The sequence below is a fragment of the Pelmatolapia mariae genome, linkage group LG13 (genome assembly GCF_036321145.2).
Source record: "Pelmatolapia mariae isolate MD_Pm_ZW linkage group LG13, Pm_UMD_F_2, whole genome shotgun sequence".
In the NCBI taxonomy this organism is placed as follows: Eukaryota; Metazoa; Chordata; class Actinopteri; order Cichliformes; family Cichlidae; genus Pelmatolapia; species Pelmatolapia mariae.
This window is the reverse complement of record NC_086238.1, coordinates 19611664-19634163: the sequence shown is the minus strand read 5'-3', so window position 1 is coordinate 19634163 and position 22500 is coordinate 19611664. Positions and strand designations below refer to the sequence as shown.

The 22500-nt window shown below is 41.6% G+C and overlaps 1 protein-coding gene across 1 annotated transcript in view; it reads right to left on the bottom strand.

Annotated features, from left to right (window-relative positions):
- The window catches only part of dntt (deoxynucleotidyltransferase, terminal), a 103746-nt gene extending 85699 nt beyond the window's left edge, over nt 1–18047 (bottom strand). Inside the window, exons 1-3 of the mRNA XM_063491716.1 lie at nt 17854–18047; nt 11356–11530; nt 8639–8749 (exon numbers count right to left, since the gene is read on the bottom strand). Coding sequence (XP_063347786.1) covers nt 8639–8749; nt 11356–11530; nt 17854–18047 — 480 coding nt within the window. The remainder of the gene's footprint in view (nt 1–8638; nt 8750–11355; nt 11531–17853) is intronic.
- Nucleotides 18048–22500: the final 4453 nt, after the last annotated feature.

The window sequence follows — 22500 nt, the reverse complement described above, 5'->3', positions numbered from 1 at the left end:
CCGGCTGCTTTATAATCTGATAATAATGTCAGTGTGTTCTGTAGCTCTTCTGCATATTAACATCACTTTATAAGAAACATTACAAAAGCTTTAGAGTTACCAATTCTCCTTGCCTTTATACAAGCTTCTCCTCTGAGACTATTTGACAGTGCTGCCAGCTGACATCTAACTCGCTAATGAGTAAGAGTGAACTTTTCAAGTACTTGTTATTGAAAACGTCCATGAAGGAGCAACATTGATCCATATTTGGCTACTTTCCATCAATGCCAGGCAGACAATTTAATGCCAAGGCTGCCAACCAACAAATGCCACTGTGCAAATTGTTACATGTTAAGTAACATAATACCTCAGATTCTCAGGATTGGAAGATTGGAATTTCCCTTTGTGACCAGTCACACAGGCATGGAAACTGGTTAGTGACTGCCTGGTAACAGCCAGTAAATAGGAAAAAAATAAGCATTACTCCACCAACCTTACTCCCCAAGGTTGCATGCAGTCACTAGGTAAATTTGGTCACAAAAATGTAAACAAGGTTTCATCAAAAAAACCTCCCTGTAATTGCTTCGGTAGCAGATTGTACTGAAGATGCCCAAATTGCTTGCAAACACAACAACTACTCACGTAGTGGTGGGCAAACTGCGAAGGGTGCGACACAAACTGGAAATGGAGACCTTTCACCATCCAAATAATCAGTGGCGGTCCTAGCCTGTTTGGCGCCCTGGGCGAACACTCGCTTTGTGTTTCCCACAAACACACACACACACATAAAACATGTTAAGGATTGTACATTAACATAAAACTGTTGTCGGAACCATACTGAATTTCACCAGAGAAACATACACACACACACACATATGAAGAGAGAGAGAGTATGCATAGTATGCAAACGGCTACCAAACAGCCATCATAATTCATCATACAATGAGAACAGGACAAATCAACAATTGACAATGACTAATTAATATTAAAATCTGTAACATAATTTATTGTTTGGAGTTTAGTCTGTTACTGTTACTATTTTTACCATTTCTTTTTTGGAGCAACTGTAACCCACATAATTTCCTTAAGGATTAATAAAGTATTCTGATTCTGATTGTTTCAGGATGATTTGCCATTATCCAATAACACATCCGCTTAGCTGTATCTTTTGCTCGTTTCTCCTCCTCTTCTTTTCTCTTTTTTCTAAACTGAGCACCTGATGGCTTTGAACTTTTCTTGTCCATTTTCCATTGGTTTTAATTTTGCACTCCAGTATGAACACAAATCCCCCAACTCGAGGATCACCACAACATAACCTAATAGACCTACACCTTAGTTCACAGATTCACTTTGTCTAGGGTTTATTTCTGGGATTTTGCACAACCCAGGATTCAAGTCATGAATACATAATGGGCTTGGATTTACAACATTATAAATGAAATGTGCTCTATTTGGAAGCAGCAGGTCTCCCTCCCCTTTGTAAATTATAAATTTTAAATTGTTATTGATCCCTTTACCCCTAGTCCTAAAGTGTATATTTATTTACTTGCACTGCTGTAACTGGAGCTTCGTCGTCTCGTCTTTCTATACAGTGTACTGTATGTAACGGATTTGACAATAAAGTTTACTTTGACTTCAGCAGCAAACAGGCGCACCGAGGGCTCTCGCGCTCACTTTTCTCGTATAGAATTTCGAAAAAACATCGGTGCAAATTATAAGTCTGTATCATAATGTCTGGTGTTTTCGTGTTTGTTGGTCTGTTTTCATTTTGTTTATTTTGCGAGTTGGTTATTAGATGCCGCTCCAGCCAGCCAGAGAATCCCCCAGCGCCCTGCCCTCTTCTTCCTTGTGCCGCAAGCAGCAGGCGCACCTCGCAAACGGAGGGCGCCCTTACTCCCAGCAAATGGGCGATAGAAAACCGATCGGTGCCTATGCCATTCCCAATATGCACTGGCATGACGTCGGGGCAGCATGAGAACGAGTAATTTTTTATTTCTTTGCCGATGCCCGTGATGCCGCCCCGGGGAACCGCCCGTGTGCCCGTATCAAAAACCGCTACTGCAAATAATGACTGGAACTTGTTGGTTTTAGCACTAAAGCAGAGCTTTAACTTTAAAAGTGAACCTTCTCCGTTTCACATCACAACTGTTTCTAGTTTTACTACCACTTAGTGGTTAGTCAGTAAGTGTTTTCAGACAAGCTAACGCTATCTATGCAAACACTGGGTTTCTGTGGCAATTGTGAGCAGATTTTTGGACTTTAAAACCAGTATATTAAAAAAACAGTTTTTCCCTAGCGACTCAAAGCTACCACACAGGCCTAGTGACCACAAAGAATAGATTTATCACTAACCATATCCCCCCTTTTGCTACCAAAGCAGCCCTGACTCATCAAGGCATGGACTCCTCAAGAACCCTGAAGGTGTCCTCTGGTATCTGGCACCAAGATGTTAACAACATATCCTTTAAGTCCTTTAAGTTGTAAGGTGGGGTAACCTTGGAGTGAAGTTCTTTGTCCAGCACATGCTCAATTGGATGGAAATCAAGGGAAGGAGGCCAAGTTTAAGGTGCTGAGTTTGACTTAAATCATTTCTAGACTATTTTTTTTTTTTTTGCTTTGAGGCAGCTTTGCTTTCTTGCTGAAAGAGGTCAAAGCCATCAGGAAATACCATGAAAAAGTGTACATGGTGTTGGATAGTGTTCCAACCGTGTTTAGATAGTTCGTATATGTAAAACTAACAACCATATAGCTGGCAGGACCTAAGGTTTCCCAGTAGAATATTACCCAAACATCACCATTGTATCAGAACCAGCATTAACTTTTTTCAGCAGTTTGAGTAGTCCCTTGGATCAGACCACATGACCCAGACATTGCTCCCCACATGCATCAGTGAGCAGTAGCGGTTTTTGATACGGGCGACACGGGCGGTTGCCCGGGGCGGCATCGTGGTGGGGGCGGCATCACGGGCATCGGCAAAAAAATAAAAATAAAAATTGCTCATACTCATGCTGCCCTGACATCATGCCAGCGCATATTGGGAACGGCATAGGCACCGATCGGTTTTCTATCGCCCATTTGCTGGGAGTAAGGGCGCCCTCCGTTTGCGAGGTGCGCCTGCTGCTTGCTGCACAGGGAGGAGAGGGCGGGGCGGCGGGGGATTCTCTGGCTGGCTGGAGCAGCATCTAATAACCAACTCGCAAAATAAAAACAAACCAACAAACACGAAAACACCAGACATTATGATACAGACTTATAACTTGCACCGATGTTTTTTTCGAAATTCTATATGCGAAAAGTGAGCACGAGAGCCCTCGATGCGCCTGCTTGCTGCTGTGCTGAAGTCAAAGCAAATTTTATTTTCATCTCCGCTACATACAGTACAGTATATAGAGAGACGAGACGAAGAGGCTCCAGTTACAGCAGTGCAAGTAAACAAACAATATATATAAGAAGAGTAAGAAAATAAATATACACTTTAGGACTAGGGGTAAAGGGATCAATAACAATTTAAAATTTATAATTTACAGTTTGATGATTTAAAGTCTCACACACATAACCCGACGAAAGTGGAGCACATTCCAAATAGAGCACATTTCAATCATAATGTTGTAAATCCAAGCCCATTATGTATTCATGACTTGAATCCTGGGTTGTGTGAAATCCCAGAAATAAACCCTAGACAAAGTGAATCTGTGAATTAAGGTGTAAGTCTATTAGGTTATGTTGTGGTGATCCTCGAGTTGGGGGATGGGTTTTCATACTGGAGTGCAAAATTAAAACCAATGGAAGATGGACAAGAAAAGTTCGAAGTTCAGTGGGTGTGGGGATGGGGCGCCAGAGGGAGTGTTCGCCCAGGGCGCCAAACAGGCTAGGACCGCCACTGTCAGTGAGCCTTGGCCGCCCATGACCCTGTTCCTGGCTCACCGCAGTGCCTTCCTTGGACCACTTTATACTGACTAGGGCTGGGCCATATTATACCGTTCACGGTAATACCGGTACAATGTTAGGCAACGATAAGAAAATGAAATATCACGATAGAAAATGGGTAATACGCACATGTGCAGTGCCTTTGTTTTCATACGCACATGGCCGAAAAAGCATGGCAGATCGTTGAGTAAAACAGATGAACCAGAATTGGTTTGTAAAAATGGTGCCACTTCAGTCATATGCAACTGTTTTGGTGTTTGTCCGCCAGATACCCACCAAAGCACATTTTTTTTGTAGAACATGCAAGCCGTATTGCCGTATTTGTCGGACTAAGGTGCTCGTAAATCTGGGAGTAATCTGGGTCCTAAACTCCATCCCCTTCAGGCCCCAAAGTCAAACGAATAGTGATGGGATTTCCGGCTCTTTTGGATCCGAACCGGCTCTTCAGGTTGATTTGTTGCTTTAATTAATTTATTATTAACAATAATATAAAATTATGCACAAAAGGAATTACTAATGTAAAAAAAAAAGTGGTTTTATTTATATATGTTTATATATAAATATATGTGGTGGCCCCTAGAGACAAAGCACGTACAAACTCCAAAAAGCACGTACAAATTCCAAAGCACGTACAAACTTCAAAACACATTCCTAGAGTTAACTGAACTTCCAAAACAGAGCTACCTAGATCACTTAAATTACACAATTGAAAGCATATGTGTATGGTTTGTGTATTTATACACAAGCAATCATATATATTCAAATAATTAAAAAAAAAAAAAAGTTCATTTACCTGTTACTACCACACACCAAATGCGGTCTTTGGTACTTGCTGGCTTGTGTAGCCACTAGGTAACAAAAGCTCAACACTGCACGTAGCACTCTGGAGCACTTCTGTTGTGTTTTGTACGTGTTTTGGAGTTTTTACGTGTTTTGGAGTTTGTACGTGCTTCAGGGTTTGTACGTGTTTTGAAGTTTTTACGTGTTTTGAAGTTTGTACGTGTTTTGAAGTTTGTACGTGTTTTGGAGTTTTTACGTGTTTTGAAGTTTGTACGTGCTTTGTCTCTAGGGGCCACCGTAAATATACTTTTATTTATTCACTCCACATAAAATGTAATAAATAAATCATATAATACAAAAACCAACTAGTCACAGTTCAACTTTTAACTATTTAAATTTTCAGCTTTTTCCTTTTAAACAAATTTAAAATTAAACAACACAAAACACTGCAAACCACAACACAATTAAATATAAATAAAGATATGAAAACAAAAGAAGATGCACATTCTCTGTCATATGGGCCTGCATGATTAAACTTTCTGAATCCTTTATCATCCGCAACTGAAAATAGTTGTGCATGATTACTATACCCTTCTAATGTGAGGTTGCTGCCCCTGGCTCTCTTTCTCTCTCTCTCCCTCCCGCTCTGTTCCTGTGCTACTGCCAGTGTAACTACCGCCCCTCCCCCCTCTTCCCAGCGCAAAGCACAAGGCTCGCATGCGAGTGAAGCGGAAAAAAGTGCGAGAGAGACGGTGAGAGAAAGAAAAAAAAAACCCACGGCTCGCGATAAGGAGCCGGCTCGCGTCGTTCACGTCAAAGATTCAGCTCTAAGAGCCGTTTCGTTCGCGACCAACACATCACTACAAACGAACACTGCTGCATCACTGAAAGTTAAAAACTGTCTAAATTCTTTCATCTTTAATAAAACGATCAGCATTGCTGCTTTACCAGATGTAACTATGAAGTTTAACATCCAGGCATCCATGAAAACAGAGTTTATTACATTTAACGGAGTTAGAAGTTAGCAGGAAGTTAGCGGAAGTTACCTAAACATGATATAGCATGTTCTGACTGAGAGATTTGTGAAAAAATTTAAACGTACAGCTCTGCTATCACTTCCAACATAAATGAAGACAGGAAACTAAACAGCAGTGACTTTTGTAGGGTTACTGAAGTTGGGCTAGCTGGTATATAATGATGTGCTACGTGATCGCTAGCGACACAGCTATGTTAGCATAACATAAACAGTGAAGCTGGAGGATGAACGCTAACTTTTTTCCACTCGATAAAAGTTAACGTGAAGGTTCCTGATCGTTAGAGACAAATGCAATCACATGGCAGGATGCTGTAAATGGACCAAACTTCAGTCAGGAGAACAACTGAGATAATCCATCCACAATACGAGGTTAGTCATTAATATACTGTAACAACATGGGAATAGAGCAGCTGTGATAGAATACATCATTAATGAATCAATGGTACGGAAGTGGAGGAAGCAAGAAGAATGAGTTGAATAAAGTTTGATTTATCTGACTGCTTTGTTTCGCTTAATGTGTCTTATAATCCCATGCACCTCATGGTCCGAAAAATACGTATTTGACGTTTTTTATTTGGCACACTGCAGTTTAATGTTGCAAAGCACCTCTTTTTAACTTTAGTGGATATTATACATGGTTATGCTCAGGATATGTCAGCCCATTTCTACTGGAAATGCCTGTTAAATTTTTATATAGCTTTAATGCGCATAAAAAACAGCTGCTTGTTTAAGTGAAAATAAATGGATGGGGGGGTTGCGCTAGTAAAGTTGTGGAGTTGTATTTTGTCTCGCATCAATTATATCGTCAGTTATCTCGTTATCGCAAATTTTCAAATATATATCGTGATAAATATTTTTGGCCATATCGCCCTCTAATACTGACCACTGCAGACCGGGAACACCCCACAAGAGCTGGAGATTTGGAGATGCTCTGACCCAGTCGTCTAGCCATCACAGTTTGGCTCTCATCAGACTTGCTCAAATCCTCATGCTTGTCCATTTTTCCTGCTTCTAACAAATCAACTTTCAGGGCAAAATGTTCACTTTCTCCCTAATATATCCCACCCACTAACAGGTGCTGTGATTAAGAGATAATCAGTGTTATTCACGTCATCTGTCAGTGGGCATAATGTTATGTCTGATTGGTGTAGTTGTTACCACAGTCAGGTTCATAGTCAGTACTGGTATTAAGGGCAAAAGCCCTAATTCACACACTCAAAGGCTTTTTCATTAGATGGGTATTCACAAGGTTACATCATTACTGCCCCTTGCAATCAGGCAGACAGCAGGACCGATCAAGGATTACTTCACCAATGTGGATCAATAGCTTGCTGCTCTTTAGCACTGTCACTACAGGTGATTGGTTTCCAGTCACAGGACAAGGCAAAATTTTATTATTAGTATTATTATTTCTCTACAATTTGGATAGTTAAAATATTTCTTAACTATGGGGAGTTGTACCTGTGGTTTTTCTCAGGTCCACAGCTAGAACAACCTTTTACTTTAATCAGAAATTCTGCTTTGATGTGGCCTTCCTTATGCAGAGATAATGAGTTAATCCCTGTGATAGGGAAATTGAGTGGGATTGCTAATTATGCAGTTAATGCTGTGGAAAGAATTGGGGAGATAAGAAATTGAACAGCAATGCTCCCCAGGTGAGACGCAGGTGGGTATGCACATCTGTAACTGCTCGTCCATGTGGGAAAACACGTGTGCTTTTGTGCGTGTGTGTTAGAAGGTTGCAGCACACGCATGAACGTACATGTGGGCCAATATCCATACACGTGTGTGCATCTTTTATGTACATTTGCCATCAGTGGGAAGTAAAGAGTCATTATGAAACAGATGCTCCACAGGCCCTCTGCGAGCTGTGCTTAATACGTCTTACGGAAACTCATCAGTGGGTCTCCGCAGTCCCACATAAACACACACATAGCCACTCAGTTTACGGTAATATTGCACATTTTAAAACTTCAAATTCATATTCACATCCAGTTTTAGTTACAAAAAAGTGCTTCTGTGACAGCCCAAAAAAAGAAAAGAGGAAATAAATAATGATGTGTTTCTGCATACATTCTCCATTTCTTCTTTTAAGTTCCTTCAGGTCACAGTAGCACTATTAAATTTAGAAGTAATTGCTATTTTCATTATGGATTAATCTGCCATTCATTACACGGCAAATTACTTTTGAGATTCATTGTTTAGCCTACAAAATGTCAGACAATGTTGCTCAGAAGTTAGAAGGCCCCAACGCAAGCTCTTTAAACTGTTTTCTCTAAGCAAGGGTCAGAACCCCAAATGCGTTCCACTCGACAATAGCTGACGAAGTTTGGTAAACGCAATGTTTGCTGACACTGGCTTGTTTCTGTTTTCTGACTGATGCTCTCAACACCCTCAGCTACATTGCTGTTATTAATGCAACATCGTTTCTTCCTTTCACACTCATCAACACTTACGCCAATTAACTACTTTCCCATTCTGTCGGGTACCCTGAGCGAACCCTTCTTCAGCAGCCCAATTTACCCACCCCTCTGTCCTTCCCTCCTTCACCCGCCCACACCAGATGGCGAAGGCACAGATCCATCATCGCTTGTGAGGAGTGTCACGTCCGCTGCCCATTTCAGCGTAACGCAGCGCCTCTGGGCGTGTCCGTGCCAGCCCCTGTGCCAGGGTTCGCAGGCATGTCAGCTGTTGCACCTCGAACGTGCCGCAGCTGCAGATGCTACTCATTTGCAGGTTAATGTATTTTGGGGGAGAGTTGTGTCAGAACGCCCGTGAGTGAAGCGAGCCAGCCATCCAATTAGAGCAGAACAGATTAGGGGAGCTTTTTACATTGCAAAGTAAGAGCGACGAGCCTCTGGTGGCTCAACATGTAAAAGCGTGGTTCAGAGTGAGGCCGGAGAAGCAATTTCCCACCGTGAAAATCTTGTTGTTGTTCTTTGTGGTGGTCCGTCTCTGGCAGGCATATTGAGACACCGTGGACACGGGTGTGGGTGTTGTAGCTTCTGGCGATGCAGGCAAGGTGTCCTGTGTGCAAAAGAAAATAACCGGAGAATCATGAACCAAACATACACTGTCATAAAGTGCGTTAATTTCTCAGCCCAAATTGTTGACAGGCTAAATGTGTAAATGTGTGTGAGGCTATTCCTGACGAGCGCAGAGCCAAGAGTTCAAATTGAATTACATAAAAACGTAGCCATTTGCCTTGGAGAAGTTATTTTTATGACTGTGTGTCTCCAGGGCAACAGGCTAATGACACTCATCTCACAGTCTGGTGGCATCCAAATCCATTATGCTGCCTAACCCGTGGCATTACAAATCTGCTTGCCATCATCCAATTTGCCTCCTGTAAATTGCCTTTTCATTCTATAAGAAATGGTTTCCCATTTGTAATATATGTGTCAAAAGGATTACCAATGTAATATTAATATTCTTGGAGACAATTAGACATCACAAAAAGGGAACATTGTGTCCATAAAATTGCCTGTGGATTTGGCAGGAGAGTGACACAGAGAGGGGAGGAAGAGGAGGAAGAGAAAGATGGAGGAGATTGTCACCACAGAGCGTTGACTGGTACCGATGCTGCAGGAGGAACAGTGGCGTCTCGAACAGATAATGAAAAGGAGTAGTACCTCTCACACTCCTGGGCTGCATCAACAGCTAAGGGATTTTTAAAAAAAAAGTTCATCATTTATTCTCTGCCAGGAGCCTTTCCTGTTCTTCAAAAAAATAAAAAATTGAATAACTTTGAATATATTTCACGGCGAAAATTTTCTGCCAATCAAAAGTGAAACTCTCTAACTGTTTTCCTTCTAAATACAACACGGGTGTTCTTCATCACTTTTCCACCTCGGCTGCAGCTCGTTTAATCCAATATGAGATTGTGGGTCCGTGGAGACCCAAAAAAAAAAACGCGCCTGTGCATCAGCATGCAGAGGTTGGTTCCCCCCCCTCCCATCTGGGCTCGGTTATTACACAGGCCTTTAACTGTGTGGAAGTTAAAGCTCACACACTGATCTCAGAGGCGCCGTATCCCCTCCTGGCTTTCTCTCCAGCGTTCTCTCCACCTTTGGTGTGTGGCTTTAGATGTTACTAAACTAATGTGTGCAGTCTGCACACTGGCGCCTCATTTCTTTGCACACCATCTGCTGAGATGAAAAGGTACGGCAAGAATCGCAGAACCTCTACGCTGTGAAGCGTAGAGACACTTCCGGGCCTGCTCCTCCCCTCCACATTAACGTCTGTCACACGGTCAGATGAGGCCACTTGGGTGAGTTAATAAAAGCCACTTGATCCAACGTGCACCACAAAGGTCACAGAGGTCGTACCTCGTAAGGGAAACTGCTTGGCCTTTTGCGCACACGCTAACCCACAAACATCATCCCCAGCCCTATCTCCTAAGCATGAAGGCAGACACACGTTCACAATCTCCCTAGCACCTGCTTCCACTTTTATTCCTTTTGAAGCAAAGTATCCTCACATATTACCACATCTCCACTCAAACACACTAAACAGCTTCTCTGCGAGCCAGGAAGTAATAGAAAATATTACATTTCAATGGGCTCAATACTTAAAATTCCTCCCTGACTTGCTGCAGAATATTTATGATAGCGAAAAACACATTGCATCTTCAGACTATCATGACGAGCCGCAGGCAAATGTGCCCAAGAAGTAGCCTGTTTGGGGAATATTTTATCTCCTCCTGGTAGCTCCTTAAATGGATTTATCACTCATAAAAAACAATCTACTGGAAGCACCACACGCATAAATGCCACCGCGCGTTAACTCGTTTGCTTCAGAGAGGAGCTGCATCACAAAACAAGCAAGAGGAACGGGGCCTCGCCGGTTACCTGGGGAGATGGGTCAATAAATGTCAGCGTGGCATCATTAGCCCCGTCTCCTAATGACGCAGCAAGACAAGAGTCGTGCCATTGATGCGCCACGCTTACGTGGGCCCCGAGGAAACACTGCCACAGCAGTCTCTCACGTGGAGGCACAAAAACGGCAGATTTCATCGTGACCATTAAGGCCGTCACAGGCTGTTAGGAGAAAGCATAGATGGAGCCTGGCAGAACTTGACTGTGTTTTTTGGGGGGGTTTTTTGCTTTGTTTTGTTTTTTACCCCTCCTTCTCCACAGTGGAATGAAAAGAAGACAGCATATTTCTTTATTTTGGATCCATATGCTGCCAAGCTCTCATAGAGCCATTCACAGGGGGAAAATATGTGCGTCTGCGAGCATGTGTATGTGTCTGTGTTAGTGGGCTGCTCTGAGCCCTGACATCCAGCTGATGGGTTCATTTGACACTCCTACGCAATATGGAGGATGTTTCTCTTGCTATCAGCGAGGTGAAGTGCAGTAATATGAGCAGAGACAGAGGGAGAGTTAGATGCGTCCTTTTATATGAGCTCCCTGTCAGGGGGTTGACGTTATAGATTTGCAGTGGCAGGAAAAACCTAGATGCAATATATCCAATGTATACCTTCACAATATAAGTTTCTTTCTTTTCCTTTCTTTTTTTTTAAATGTATCACATAGTTGTTTTTCAGTAAGTAATCATATCCTGTTTTGTTTGTAGTGCCATCTAGTGCTAAACACTTATTAGCCATTGTGCCTGATTTGCAACACACAAACCTGTATAAGGTGTCTGGTCTCCACAGCAACAGGTTTCCCCTCTCTCATGCTGTCAGTGAACCAGCTGATGTCCAAAACGTGCATGACAGGCAGATTCTTCACAGGCCCTCCTTTTAGCCACGCCCAGAGAGACGAGGCCTGGCTATCCTCCGACACCACGTGAGTCACCACATCGCTGTGGGGGAAATGGAAAAAGAGCGGTTTCAGAGCACGTTTGGCAAATTCTATACAGCGAATGCCGGAATAATATATATATATATATTTCTGCTCCAAGAATATTCATATTCTCATTTCAGAAACCTTAAAATCTAATCTTTTTTTTTTTTTAGATTGTGATTGAAAAAAATATGCTGCGATTTGCCCGGGTTGCTTGAAAATAGTATAATGGTGGTGGTGAGAACGAAACACCACAGAACCAAAAGCAACATTTAAAACAGGCTAAAATGCTGAGAGCTGAGAGGAACTGCAGAGATCCTGTTATTACATGCAGAAATGCAAACAGTATCAAAATCTAAGCAGCCTCTTGTGTTTGGGGTTATTATAGTGAAGTAACACTTAACTCAAAACTAAAAATGTAAAATGGGTTTAAAAACTAACAAACTGTTGGATCCTGTGTAGTATGTTTCTGTAACAGCTGTTTGTATTGCTGTACTGTAGATCATGTCATCTAACATATCATATTAGCAAAAGCCAAAACTAACACTGAAACTAATAAAAACTCAACTAAAACTGAACACTCTGAACAATAAGAGCTAAACTGAAATAGACAAACTAAAACTGAACTGACCTGAACAACTTTTTTCACATTTTTGAAGTGGAAACAGTACTTTCTGAATTTGTGGGCGTGGGAATCACAGTTTAACTCAAGAGCTTTCTCCTGCTGTCTGCCCTTTTGCCCCTCTGAGTTTCTTCTCCTTCACTAAAGGTTAGCTTAGCATCACATTCAATTGCTAAGCACCACCACAGGTTTAATGAAGTTGTGACTCTGGTAAGTTAAATATAAAATATAACGTAAATACCTTGCAACAATAGTTTAACTGCAGAATGGCATGGACACTCTGCAACTTTTCTTTTATACTGGAATACAACCAGAATACAACCAGTGAGTTGCCTATTACAAAGAAGCACATCGCACCAGTGCAGATTGCCTCAGATTGATTGCAACATGATTGCAATCTGCCTTTGTTTAAAAACCTTTGCCAATCTGTCTGAGAGTGGTTGCAGTGTGTTCAAATTGAACAGGCAGCTGTTTGGAGAAAGGTTGCCTCCCACCAGGTGACCTTTGCAACACTTTAAACCAGGGGTGTCAAACTCTGGTCCTCGAGGGCCAGCATCCTGCTTGTTTTTGAGATATCCCTGCCCTATCTGCTGCTGATTACCTGGATCAGGTGTGCTTTGCCAATAAGAAGCTGAAGAAGAAAACAAGAAGGACAGCGGCCCTCGAGGCCTGGAGATCAACACCTGTGCTTTAAACCGTTAAGCATCATATTGCTTGGTGCAAATAACTGCAACTGGTCACTAGTTTGACTGAGTCGCTAGCTATGTTAATTTGCATGTTAATAGAATGTTGGTGTGATTTTTATCCAAATTTGACCAAGAACCAGTGACATATCATCTTTCATGAATTTTAGCTAATCTTTGACAAGTTAAAGAAAACATTTTCTAACATCATCTAACCACAAACAACAACAAAAACCACAAAAGCAAATGTCAAAACTGAATGACACGGGAGCTTTCTGGGACTTTTTATGGATTAGTAGGATTGCTTCACGGGATGCCTTCATCTTGTTTGATCGAAAGGTTTCCTTCGCTGCTTGACAAAAAAATGTTCACGTCTAGGGCTCGGCAGTTTTTAGAAAGAGCAAGGGGTGCAAGCAAAGCTTTTGAAATGCAGCTCAGATGTCAGCATTGCAGTCTAACTTGTGTCATTTGGGGATCGACACTGGGTAAACAATAATCACCACAAACCCCCGGCGCCTCTCTCGATTGTTTGATAGCTGAACTCATTCAGCCAGTGCATCTCCACCGAGACCATCTCAACAGGCTTTTTATCAAGGCCTCCTCCCCTGTGCTTCCTGCCTCAGAATCTAACAACCAAACCCAATCAGGCTGCCCAGCTGTGCATAATCACACTCGGCATGCTCCTTCTCTTCTTCTTCTCTCTTAGCATGGGTAAATCAGTGGAAAGACTCCTTATGGGAGGTCCCAGCAAAGCTCAGACTGAAGCCTAATTGGTCAAATCACTGGCAGTCTGGCCACTGATTGTTAGTGTTTTTGCAGAAAATTCCTCCTTGTCCTCAGTGCAAAGACATGCTGAAGGAGCTTCTCAAACAGACACATTTGAGCGGCACAACTATGATCTATGAGACTTAACGTGAATGATTGTCTAACCACAGTCATCAAGATTTGGCTCTTGGGTTACTTTCTCTCAAAAATCAAAGTGGTTTGAATTGTCTATTTGGATCAAGACTTAAGATTATGAAAAAAAAAAAAAAACACTCTTTTCCTTCAAACTATGTTTACATATCCCCAAAATTCAGATCCTTATCTTAATATGTAGCTGAGCAGAATGTGAAATGGCAGATTGACATGCAAATGAGCAAGAAAGCAAAGCCAGAACCAGACTGTTCTTCCCTGAATCAGTGGGACTCTGAGCTCAGACACAAGGACAGGCTAAAGTCAATGGGCTTTGATATGGAGAACTCTCTTGAGTCATCTGTGTGCCCAGTTCCTGTCAGCAGCTTCCCTCTGTCCTTTCCAAAAGTGAAAACAAGCTAATCAAAGACTGCGAATGCCCGGAACAGACTTTTACACCACAGTGAGGTTTTTGTTTGCATAGACATGATCAGTAGTGCAATATATTTTCATCATAATGATAAAATAAATGCACCAAAGAGATAAGCTGTGGACTTGGCTAATTTGATTTAGAGTTTTATCTAACTTGTTTGTTGATAAGAAGCCTAAATAAGCTTTTTAAAATACAAACTGTTATTTTTAACTGAATGAACAGAGGCATAGTTACAGAGCAGGTCTCTGTACCCACCTAAAAGGAACTATCTGTAATAAAATCTGAAAATAGTCTTGGAGTTCACCATTACACTATTACAGTGTTTGCTTTGTCCACCCAAAAGTCCAAATATCTTAATTATGATCGCTACTGGAAGGAAAATTATTTTTCTTTTATTAATCCACATTTAAAAAGCTGGAGCTCTGAAAGGTTAGTCTTAAATAAAGTATAAATAGATTAGATCAGTGCACTGTATTCCCTGTGGGACTCTGACGCCATGAGAATGGTGTCAACCTTTAAATGTAGGAAATGCGCATGAGGAGAGGAAGCTATAAGAGGAAGATATTTTTATAGTACTTTTCAAGCAATGGCAGTTGTTCGAGGCTCTTTGCCTAGTCTGTCTCTGATGGCAAAATGGCCTGAAAATGTCAGCTGACAATATAATAACCATCCAAAACACAGTGCTCAGTAATATAGTAACCAATCACTGCAGGGCATCAATCCAGCTAATTTATTCAAGAACTATTTGTTGCAAATCTACAATACAATACAATAACTTTATTTATAGAGCACATTTAAAAACCAACGGTAGATCTAGGTGTGACCTACTCTTCAAACAAAAAATGTTAAATGTATTGCTAAAGTAACTCCTGCCATCACTCCAAATAACTGACAACTTTTTTTATATAAATAAAAATATCTGTTATTGAAATAAAAGCTGGAGGGAAGCATAGTAATTGACCAAGCCATGACTTCCAAAGTGCATTTCAAGAACACACATGATATATGTAGTTGTATGATAATAACTTTTAAAAAGAGACTACACTCAACCCAGCTGCCATCACCACCTCCATGCTCCTCCTTCGTTTATGTCCATATGTTTTTGGATGTTGACACAACTTTTGTAGTTTTGACACAAGGAGGAAAGAGAAAGACTGGGAAGCACTGCAAAACTGCAGTATAGCCGCAGAATTCCTCCTGCTACCTTGTATCAGCAGCCACATCATCAAGAAACACTAGAGGCCCAGTTCCACATGCTAGTCGTACATATCCTTTCTATAACCTTACCGTTTTTAACAGATAATGTGGTATGCTTCAGATCATGAGACATCTCTCCTTTTCCATACCTTTCTCCTTTCCCATTTTTGGTAAATCTCAGTTGCAACTGCCAAAACCATTGTCCAATTACTTTTGAGCCTATGAAAGTGGTGGTAAGTCTTAAACAGCACTGCTAATATAGCGCTTTTGTTGCCTGAAGTTAAAAATTCTCGAATTCAATTACATACAAATTGTTTGATTTAAAATCCAGTGTGGTACTGTACAGAGAAAACAAATAAATGAATAAATGTGTTGGTGTCCACAAAAAAAGTAACAAAAAGAATGTGAAGGTGGCCTGCGAAGTGATTGCTAGCTTGCTAGCTTGACGTGGGTGTCGAGGTACGGCTTTCATTGGGAATGAAGGTTCAGTGGGAGGGAATAGTTAGTAGTGGAACTCGGGTAACATATGTTAGAACACGAGCATACGATAAATATTGATGCATATTGAACTAAATGTTTTTAATTCTCTGCCACTGATTTTTGTTTTACAGCAGCTGCACCAAAGGCTCATGTGCACAGTCACATCCAACATCATATCTAACTGCTGTGACAAATTCAAGGATAAAGCATCATTCCTCAGAAAACAAAGCGTTTGAAAAATGGTGCCTATGACCTAAACTTATGGGGTAAGTACGCGCATGTGTGTGTGTGTGTGTGTGTGTGTGTGCACGCGCGCGCGCGTGTGTGTGTGTGTGTTATTCCCATTTGTGAAACAGCATGTAATGCAGCTCATCAGTCACCCAGGACAAACATGTCAATATTTTGATCCATGTTCATGCGCGCGGGCCTTGAAATTCATACAGTGTGGAAACTTCTGTGTATGTGCATCGTGTGATTGTGTGTGTGTGTGTACGAGCGTGTTCCTTTATGCTCGGAGGAAAGCAGGCAGCGCATCTGACCATATGCTGGAGGCAGCCTGCCTATAACGTGTGTAAGACTAGGCACGTGAGGTGTTGCTATCAAACTGCAGCTGATAGCAGTTTTGTCGGCTTGCAGAATTAATGTCAGTTTGAGGCGGGCACGCTCTACTTCCTGTCGTTGGTTTCAAACAATTGTATCAAGCCAAGTGTAACCGTAGGAGCGCTCAAGCTGTGTTTCTGGGAATGCTGCCATGGCCAAGCTGGTGCACGGCTGGCAGGCCCACTTAGACACGCATTTAAACACTCTCTCTCTGTCTCGCGCACAAACACACACAGGCTCTTACGCTGGTTATAGCATACTCATGGGGACCCTTTGCCTAAACCCTGTACATACACCCTACATCATATGCTCAACTTCAACCATTTTTCAACCTTGAGCTAATGTTAACTTAGAAGGAGAAATTGCCCTGACTTTACATGAAAGCAAAGCAATGAAAAACACAAACAAAAACACCTGCTCACCAGAGGAGCTCAAACTCTGAGCTTAACGCCCAGCACTGAAAACAAAGTCGACTTCTAAATAACGGGATGTTGCGTTAACAAAGAAGCCTGACTCTAAAGCATCTCTGGTGTCAAGCGGAGGACTTCTGCTGTGCTCACAGTTTGGGACTTTAAAAAGATACTTTCAATTAGAGGCAGAAAAAACGACGGAGGCACGCTGCGTCTGTAATTACCGCGCAATAGATGAATCATCATCCCAAGGAACAAGCTCACAGAACATCTCTTCTTAAGTGAGACTTAACAAAAAAAAAACTTTCACCAAACTCATTAAAAAGTTTGCGTGCGCTCTGTTACCTTTCTTCTATTGTTTGTAGTTCTCTGGCTGCCAACAAGCTGCAGCTGGTTTAGCCAATTTCTTGCCCCTGCTTTTAACGTATTTATGTGTGGAGCTGTGAGTAATGGCTCAGGGGGGGAAATCCACTAAGGTGTAGAGGAAGCAGGATGGATGCCCTAACCCTTCTTAATTAACTATTCATGAGACAATAGTCGCTCTCTATTTAGCTAATTGGGCCATAGCTTCTAAGAAAAAAAGAAGTTTGCAGGAAAGTGCCAAAAAGTAACTTTGGATGTCTCAGTGTTGAAGTCCTGGCATGTTTTTCCCACTCCGATCAGTCAAAAATTCTGTGAACAGGCAATTATTCCACAAAATTTAAATTGTTTTTTTCAGACTATAATAAAACTTTTTGTAGGCATGGAAAGTATTTAATTTTGAAGTCATAAGCTTGGCTGCCAGAAAATGCTTCTGCTGAATGCTTCTAGGGTTAAACTAGAGGCCTCAAAAGTCAACCGCCAGGTCAAACGACTCTATTTGCTTCCAGGAAATACAAACCCAGAAAATAAAGGTGTACCCACTCCCCTCCTCCCCTTACACTAAAGCTCTTTTCAGCTTCACATTGAGAAAAGCTTTTAGGTGGCAAGCCCTGCTAAGTCTGTGAATGACACAAATGGCAAGCGTTTTTTTGGTTCCCAAACCTGAGGACGTCTTCCACAATAAAGCCCTTTGACCTGGCCAGCTCGGTCAGAAAGCTTCTCCTGCTGCGGCCCATTTTCCTCTCCACCAGGTACAGCCTGACATCCTCAAACTTCACCCCTTCACGCCTGGGAGCGCTTGCTTCGGCCGGCCTTGACCTCTTCCTCGCGCGAGGCACAATAGGAGTGTGGAACATCTCTGAGATGAGCTCTCCAAAGTATTTCTGCACCTCTAGGAATCACCGCTTTTGTGAGTTCGTGTCGGTATTGTTGTGCGCCACTTAACTTCCATCCAGGAAAAAAAAGAAACACCTACTTTGGTAATGGCACAGTTGTGTTTTTTTTCACTTGTGGCTCTCTCTCTCTCTCTTTTTTTAATATTTGGGAGCAGAGTTGGTGAGAGCTGGCAGACAGGAAAAGCCTCTGGCAACAGGTGTTGAGGATTTGGTGTTTACCAAAAACCACCTGCCAAGATCGAGTGATTGGGGATGTGAGCGAGAGAAAAAAATATTTTTTTTTTCTTTTTTTGAAAAACACTGTGCTGACGTGGTATTACTCATTTTCAGTGAAGTATTTTCAACAAACACACACTTGGAGGAAGTAAACAATTACTGATCCAGTAGCTGCTTCTTCCTCTTCTCCTTAAAAAGCTGCTCATAAAGTTTTCATGGACTTTAAATTCTGCTCCTCTCGACTGCCAGCGAGGCCTCTCGCTCCTGGGAGACGCCTGAATTCTGGTCACCTCACAAACCCCTCACAGCTGTCCTGCCATGTCCAGTTCGTCTCGCCACTCACCGTCTCATTATGTCCAGACCAAGCCTGCACCATCTGCTCTGCCGCTTTAATTAGCTTACTGCCTAAAAATGAGAGCCGTTGTGGGCATTTCCCCGGAGAGCCCGCAAGCTCGTGCACGGCCTTTGCACACATACAGGTACTGTATATCCAAGCCGTTGATGATTAGGAGCGTTTATCCGGGGAATACGGCTGCATATGGATCGGACAGAAATGCAGACTGAAAATAGATTTAATCAGCTGAATTCATCTATTCCTTTTGTTTCCAAAGAGGTAATTACAGCATGAGCCGTTGTCTCCTGTTGTTATGATTCCTGTGCTATGGCGGTCAGGAATGTAAAAGAAAAGGTTTCAGCGGGTCTTTGCTGTAATTATCTGCAATAATGGATCTGCTTCAGTAGACCAAACAGCAATGATTTGTTGATTTAGGCGAGGGTGATGAAATCATTACAGGCCTTTATTCTACATCTAATTACCACAGCCTCTGTTCATTTCGTCACTTTAATAAGCACACCTTGTTTCTGTCTGCTATACAGAAATTATTACACAGATCTCATTACCGCCAAGTTCTGGGGGTTAACGGGTGTCACGGGGCAGACGCCACTAATTGTTTGACTGTTTACCCCCACCCATCCGCCATCCCAATCAGTCAGTTGTATATGAGGGTGCTGGCCCCCATCCAAACGTGAGACCGATGAAATTCTAACATCACTAAGACGAATGGCTCTCACACTGCCAGCAGCAATCGTTGCACGAGCAATGAATCCAATTTCTCTTCCACCTTTCTTGAGTAGCTCCGTGGGTGCAAGAGAAAATTGTCTGATAATTACAATTATGGTGCATATTCAGTTCCATTTAGAAAGGACAAAGTGACAGTCATAGCTTGATTTTTTTTTTTTATTAATTTTTTTGTGCCCTGAGGCCCTTTACTACAAGTTTGAAGATGAAAATAATGACATTTATGTTGTGTATGTTTTAAAATTAATGCAACTTTAAGAGTTGTGTTGGGGTTTTATACTCTCGTTAGACTATAATAAGCCATTACAAGCACACAAATATAGATAGATAGATAGATAGATAGATAGATAGATAGATAGATAGATAGATAGATAGATAGATAGATAGATAGATAGATAGATAGAAACTTTTGGCAACTTTTACTTAATAGTAAAGTTTCAAGATACCAGTTTGACATGACGCACTTTGTGGTGACATGTGCATTGTTAGAACCATCAGAACATGGGTGCATGCATGGACAGCGTATGCAGTAATACTCAGGTAGGCTTTGGCCTTTGAACGATGCTCAGTTGACACTAAAGGGTCCAAAGAGTACCAGGAAAATATTACCCACAACATTGCACTACCACCCTGAGCCGTTGATACAAGGCAGGATGGGATACATGCTCCATTTAGCTTAAAACTCGTTTTAACTTTGTCCATTCGTTCTTTCTGCAAAGACGACAGTATAGTCAGTTTACCAGAATTTTTTAACTGCACTGCTCTACTGCTCCTAAAAAAAAAAAATGTTAAAAATGGTTAAAACATACTGAATAAGCTACAGAAGTCTTTAAAAGCTCAAGAACAGTGCGTATGGAGCTTCCTGGAATGGGTTTTAATGGCCGAGCAGCTGCATCCAAGCCTTACATTACCAAGCCCAATGCAAACGTCAGATGCAGTGGCACAAAGAACGCCACCGCTGGACTCTAGAGCAGTGGAGAGATGTTCTCTGAAGTGATGAGTCACGTATCTCCATCTGGCAATCTGAAGGACGAGTCTGGGTTTGGTGGTCAGACATCATATTAAACCCTATCACTTAAAAATAGGATGTCACTGAAGTTCATATGCGTTTTAAGACAGATGAAAAAATGTAAAATATTGGCAGCAGGCTCTATTAAGTTACATTCTACCACTTGTTCTGTTCGTGTCCTCATGTGATATCACTTTGCATTGCAAGAGTAACTGCACTCTAGGCAAATGGCATTGGTAGGATGGCAAGTAGTGATGTCTGACCTGAAAGTATCTTTTTTTCCCCCCAAGGGCTCTCGACATTCTTTGAAAAATGAAAACAAAACCAAAAAAAACGTAATTAGGTTAACTTAACCTTATCAAAGTTTCCGAAAAAGCTAAATGAAGGAATGCACTCTATATATGGCCATCTTCAGAAAATAATGCAACCTAAAGAGTCTCATGAGTGAAATAAGATCACCCCCTGAAATCAAAATAAACGCAAAGTAGTTTACATCCTTTAACTGTAAATGAAGCAGGCATGAGCTAGGATGTAAAAAATTAAGTCCCACTGTTATGAAACTTTTGTTTCAGAAGTATTTATATAGAACGAGGAAGTCCCCGCTTCCCTATTCGATAATGGCTCATTGTATTCTATGGGACAACTTTAAAATTTTAAGAAGACATGAATTGCCACACCACTTATGGGTTAAGAGAGAGAGAGACAGACAGACAGGAAACGTGTGTTGGTTTTAATGAGGTGACCTCCCTGCGTGTACTTCTCCCTGCTGAAGCTGCGCTAGAGCCGCAGTGCGTGACGGGTCAGTCTATTACTGTACTTCCAAAAGCACACTCGTACTCAGAGGTTCCCTGTAGAGACAGAAATGAACCTGCCGTCCAGAGAGGAGTGCGAGGGGTGGGACCAGGCAAAAGTAGCCTTCTTACTGTATAAGGTGAGTCCACTGGAAATGGGAGAGATGCTTGTGTTTTGTCGCACTTTAAATATTCACCAGTTCATTCTGAGGGTCATGTATAATGTTAATGTTAATGCACATAAGCAGCTAAAGTGTTAAAGTAAGACCAGGACATTAGATGACTGGAAGTTAAATGTTTGCTTGATTCAATAAGTGTGTGTAATTAGTAATTTAAAAATAGTGAATGGATATGTTTACTCTCCTCAGAATAATATGCAAGAATGTGCCGTCACCGTAAACAGACTGAAAATTAATGGACAGAGATTTCTGGTGAGTCTTTCCTCATTTGTACCTGAATAATCCAGAAATGGCTCTTTCTCCCACGCAGTTACATAATCTACTAATCCACCCAGGATCATATCAGGGTTGTGGTTGTGTTCAGTTTGTTATTCTAATTAAAATGGTCAAATCCTGGTGAGCAGTTGTTATTATTGTGATTATGACATTAACAGCAGCAGAATAATTACATTTCCTCGAGCTGTTTATGCCATTTTGCTAGAAAACACACACACACACACACAAAAATTCAGTTGAGGTTGGTTTATTTGTAAAACTCTCACTCTCTCTGTTACTCTGGCAGACATTTTTTTTATTGTTTTCTTGTTAAAATGTCACTGCTTGACAAACACACTTTTACTATGAATCTAAAAGCACGTTTCAAGTTGAAGAACAGGAGAGTTTACAGGATACGAAACATGACTAAAGCCGGTTGCATTACTTCCCACACTTGCTCTTTGTGTAAACTGTGGCCCTGCTAATGTGGAAGTCTGTGTATCTGTTGTAACTTCTGCTTTGGTTTCGCCCTCGCTGCTCTGTCTCCATCATCCACGCCTTGTGTACAATCTCTGAGGCCTTTCTCATAGTTACCGAGAAGCAGGCTGCCAAAATGAGCGCAGCTGAGTGCCCCTGCTCGGGAGAGAGTAAGGAGTGTGAAATGAGTCTCATGGCTAATAAAGCTGTAATCCCCACTTACTTAAGTAAGTATCTCTAAATCTGCTTCAGTCATGAGGGGGAACGCTGTTTAAAGAGGATTTTATGCAGCAAATAACTGAAGTGAGGGTTTATAACTCCCTAATATTTGGTGTTTTGGGGATCTTTATAATACTTCAGTAAAAACCTCCCACACACTGGCAAGCCTGAAGAAGCTTTCATTCATATG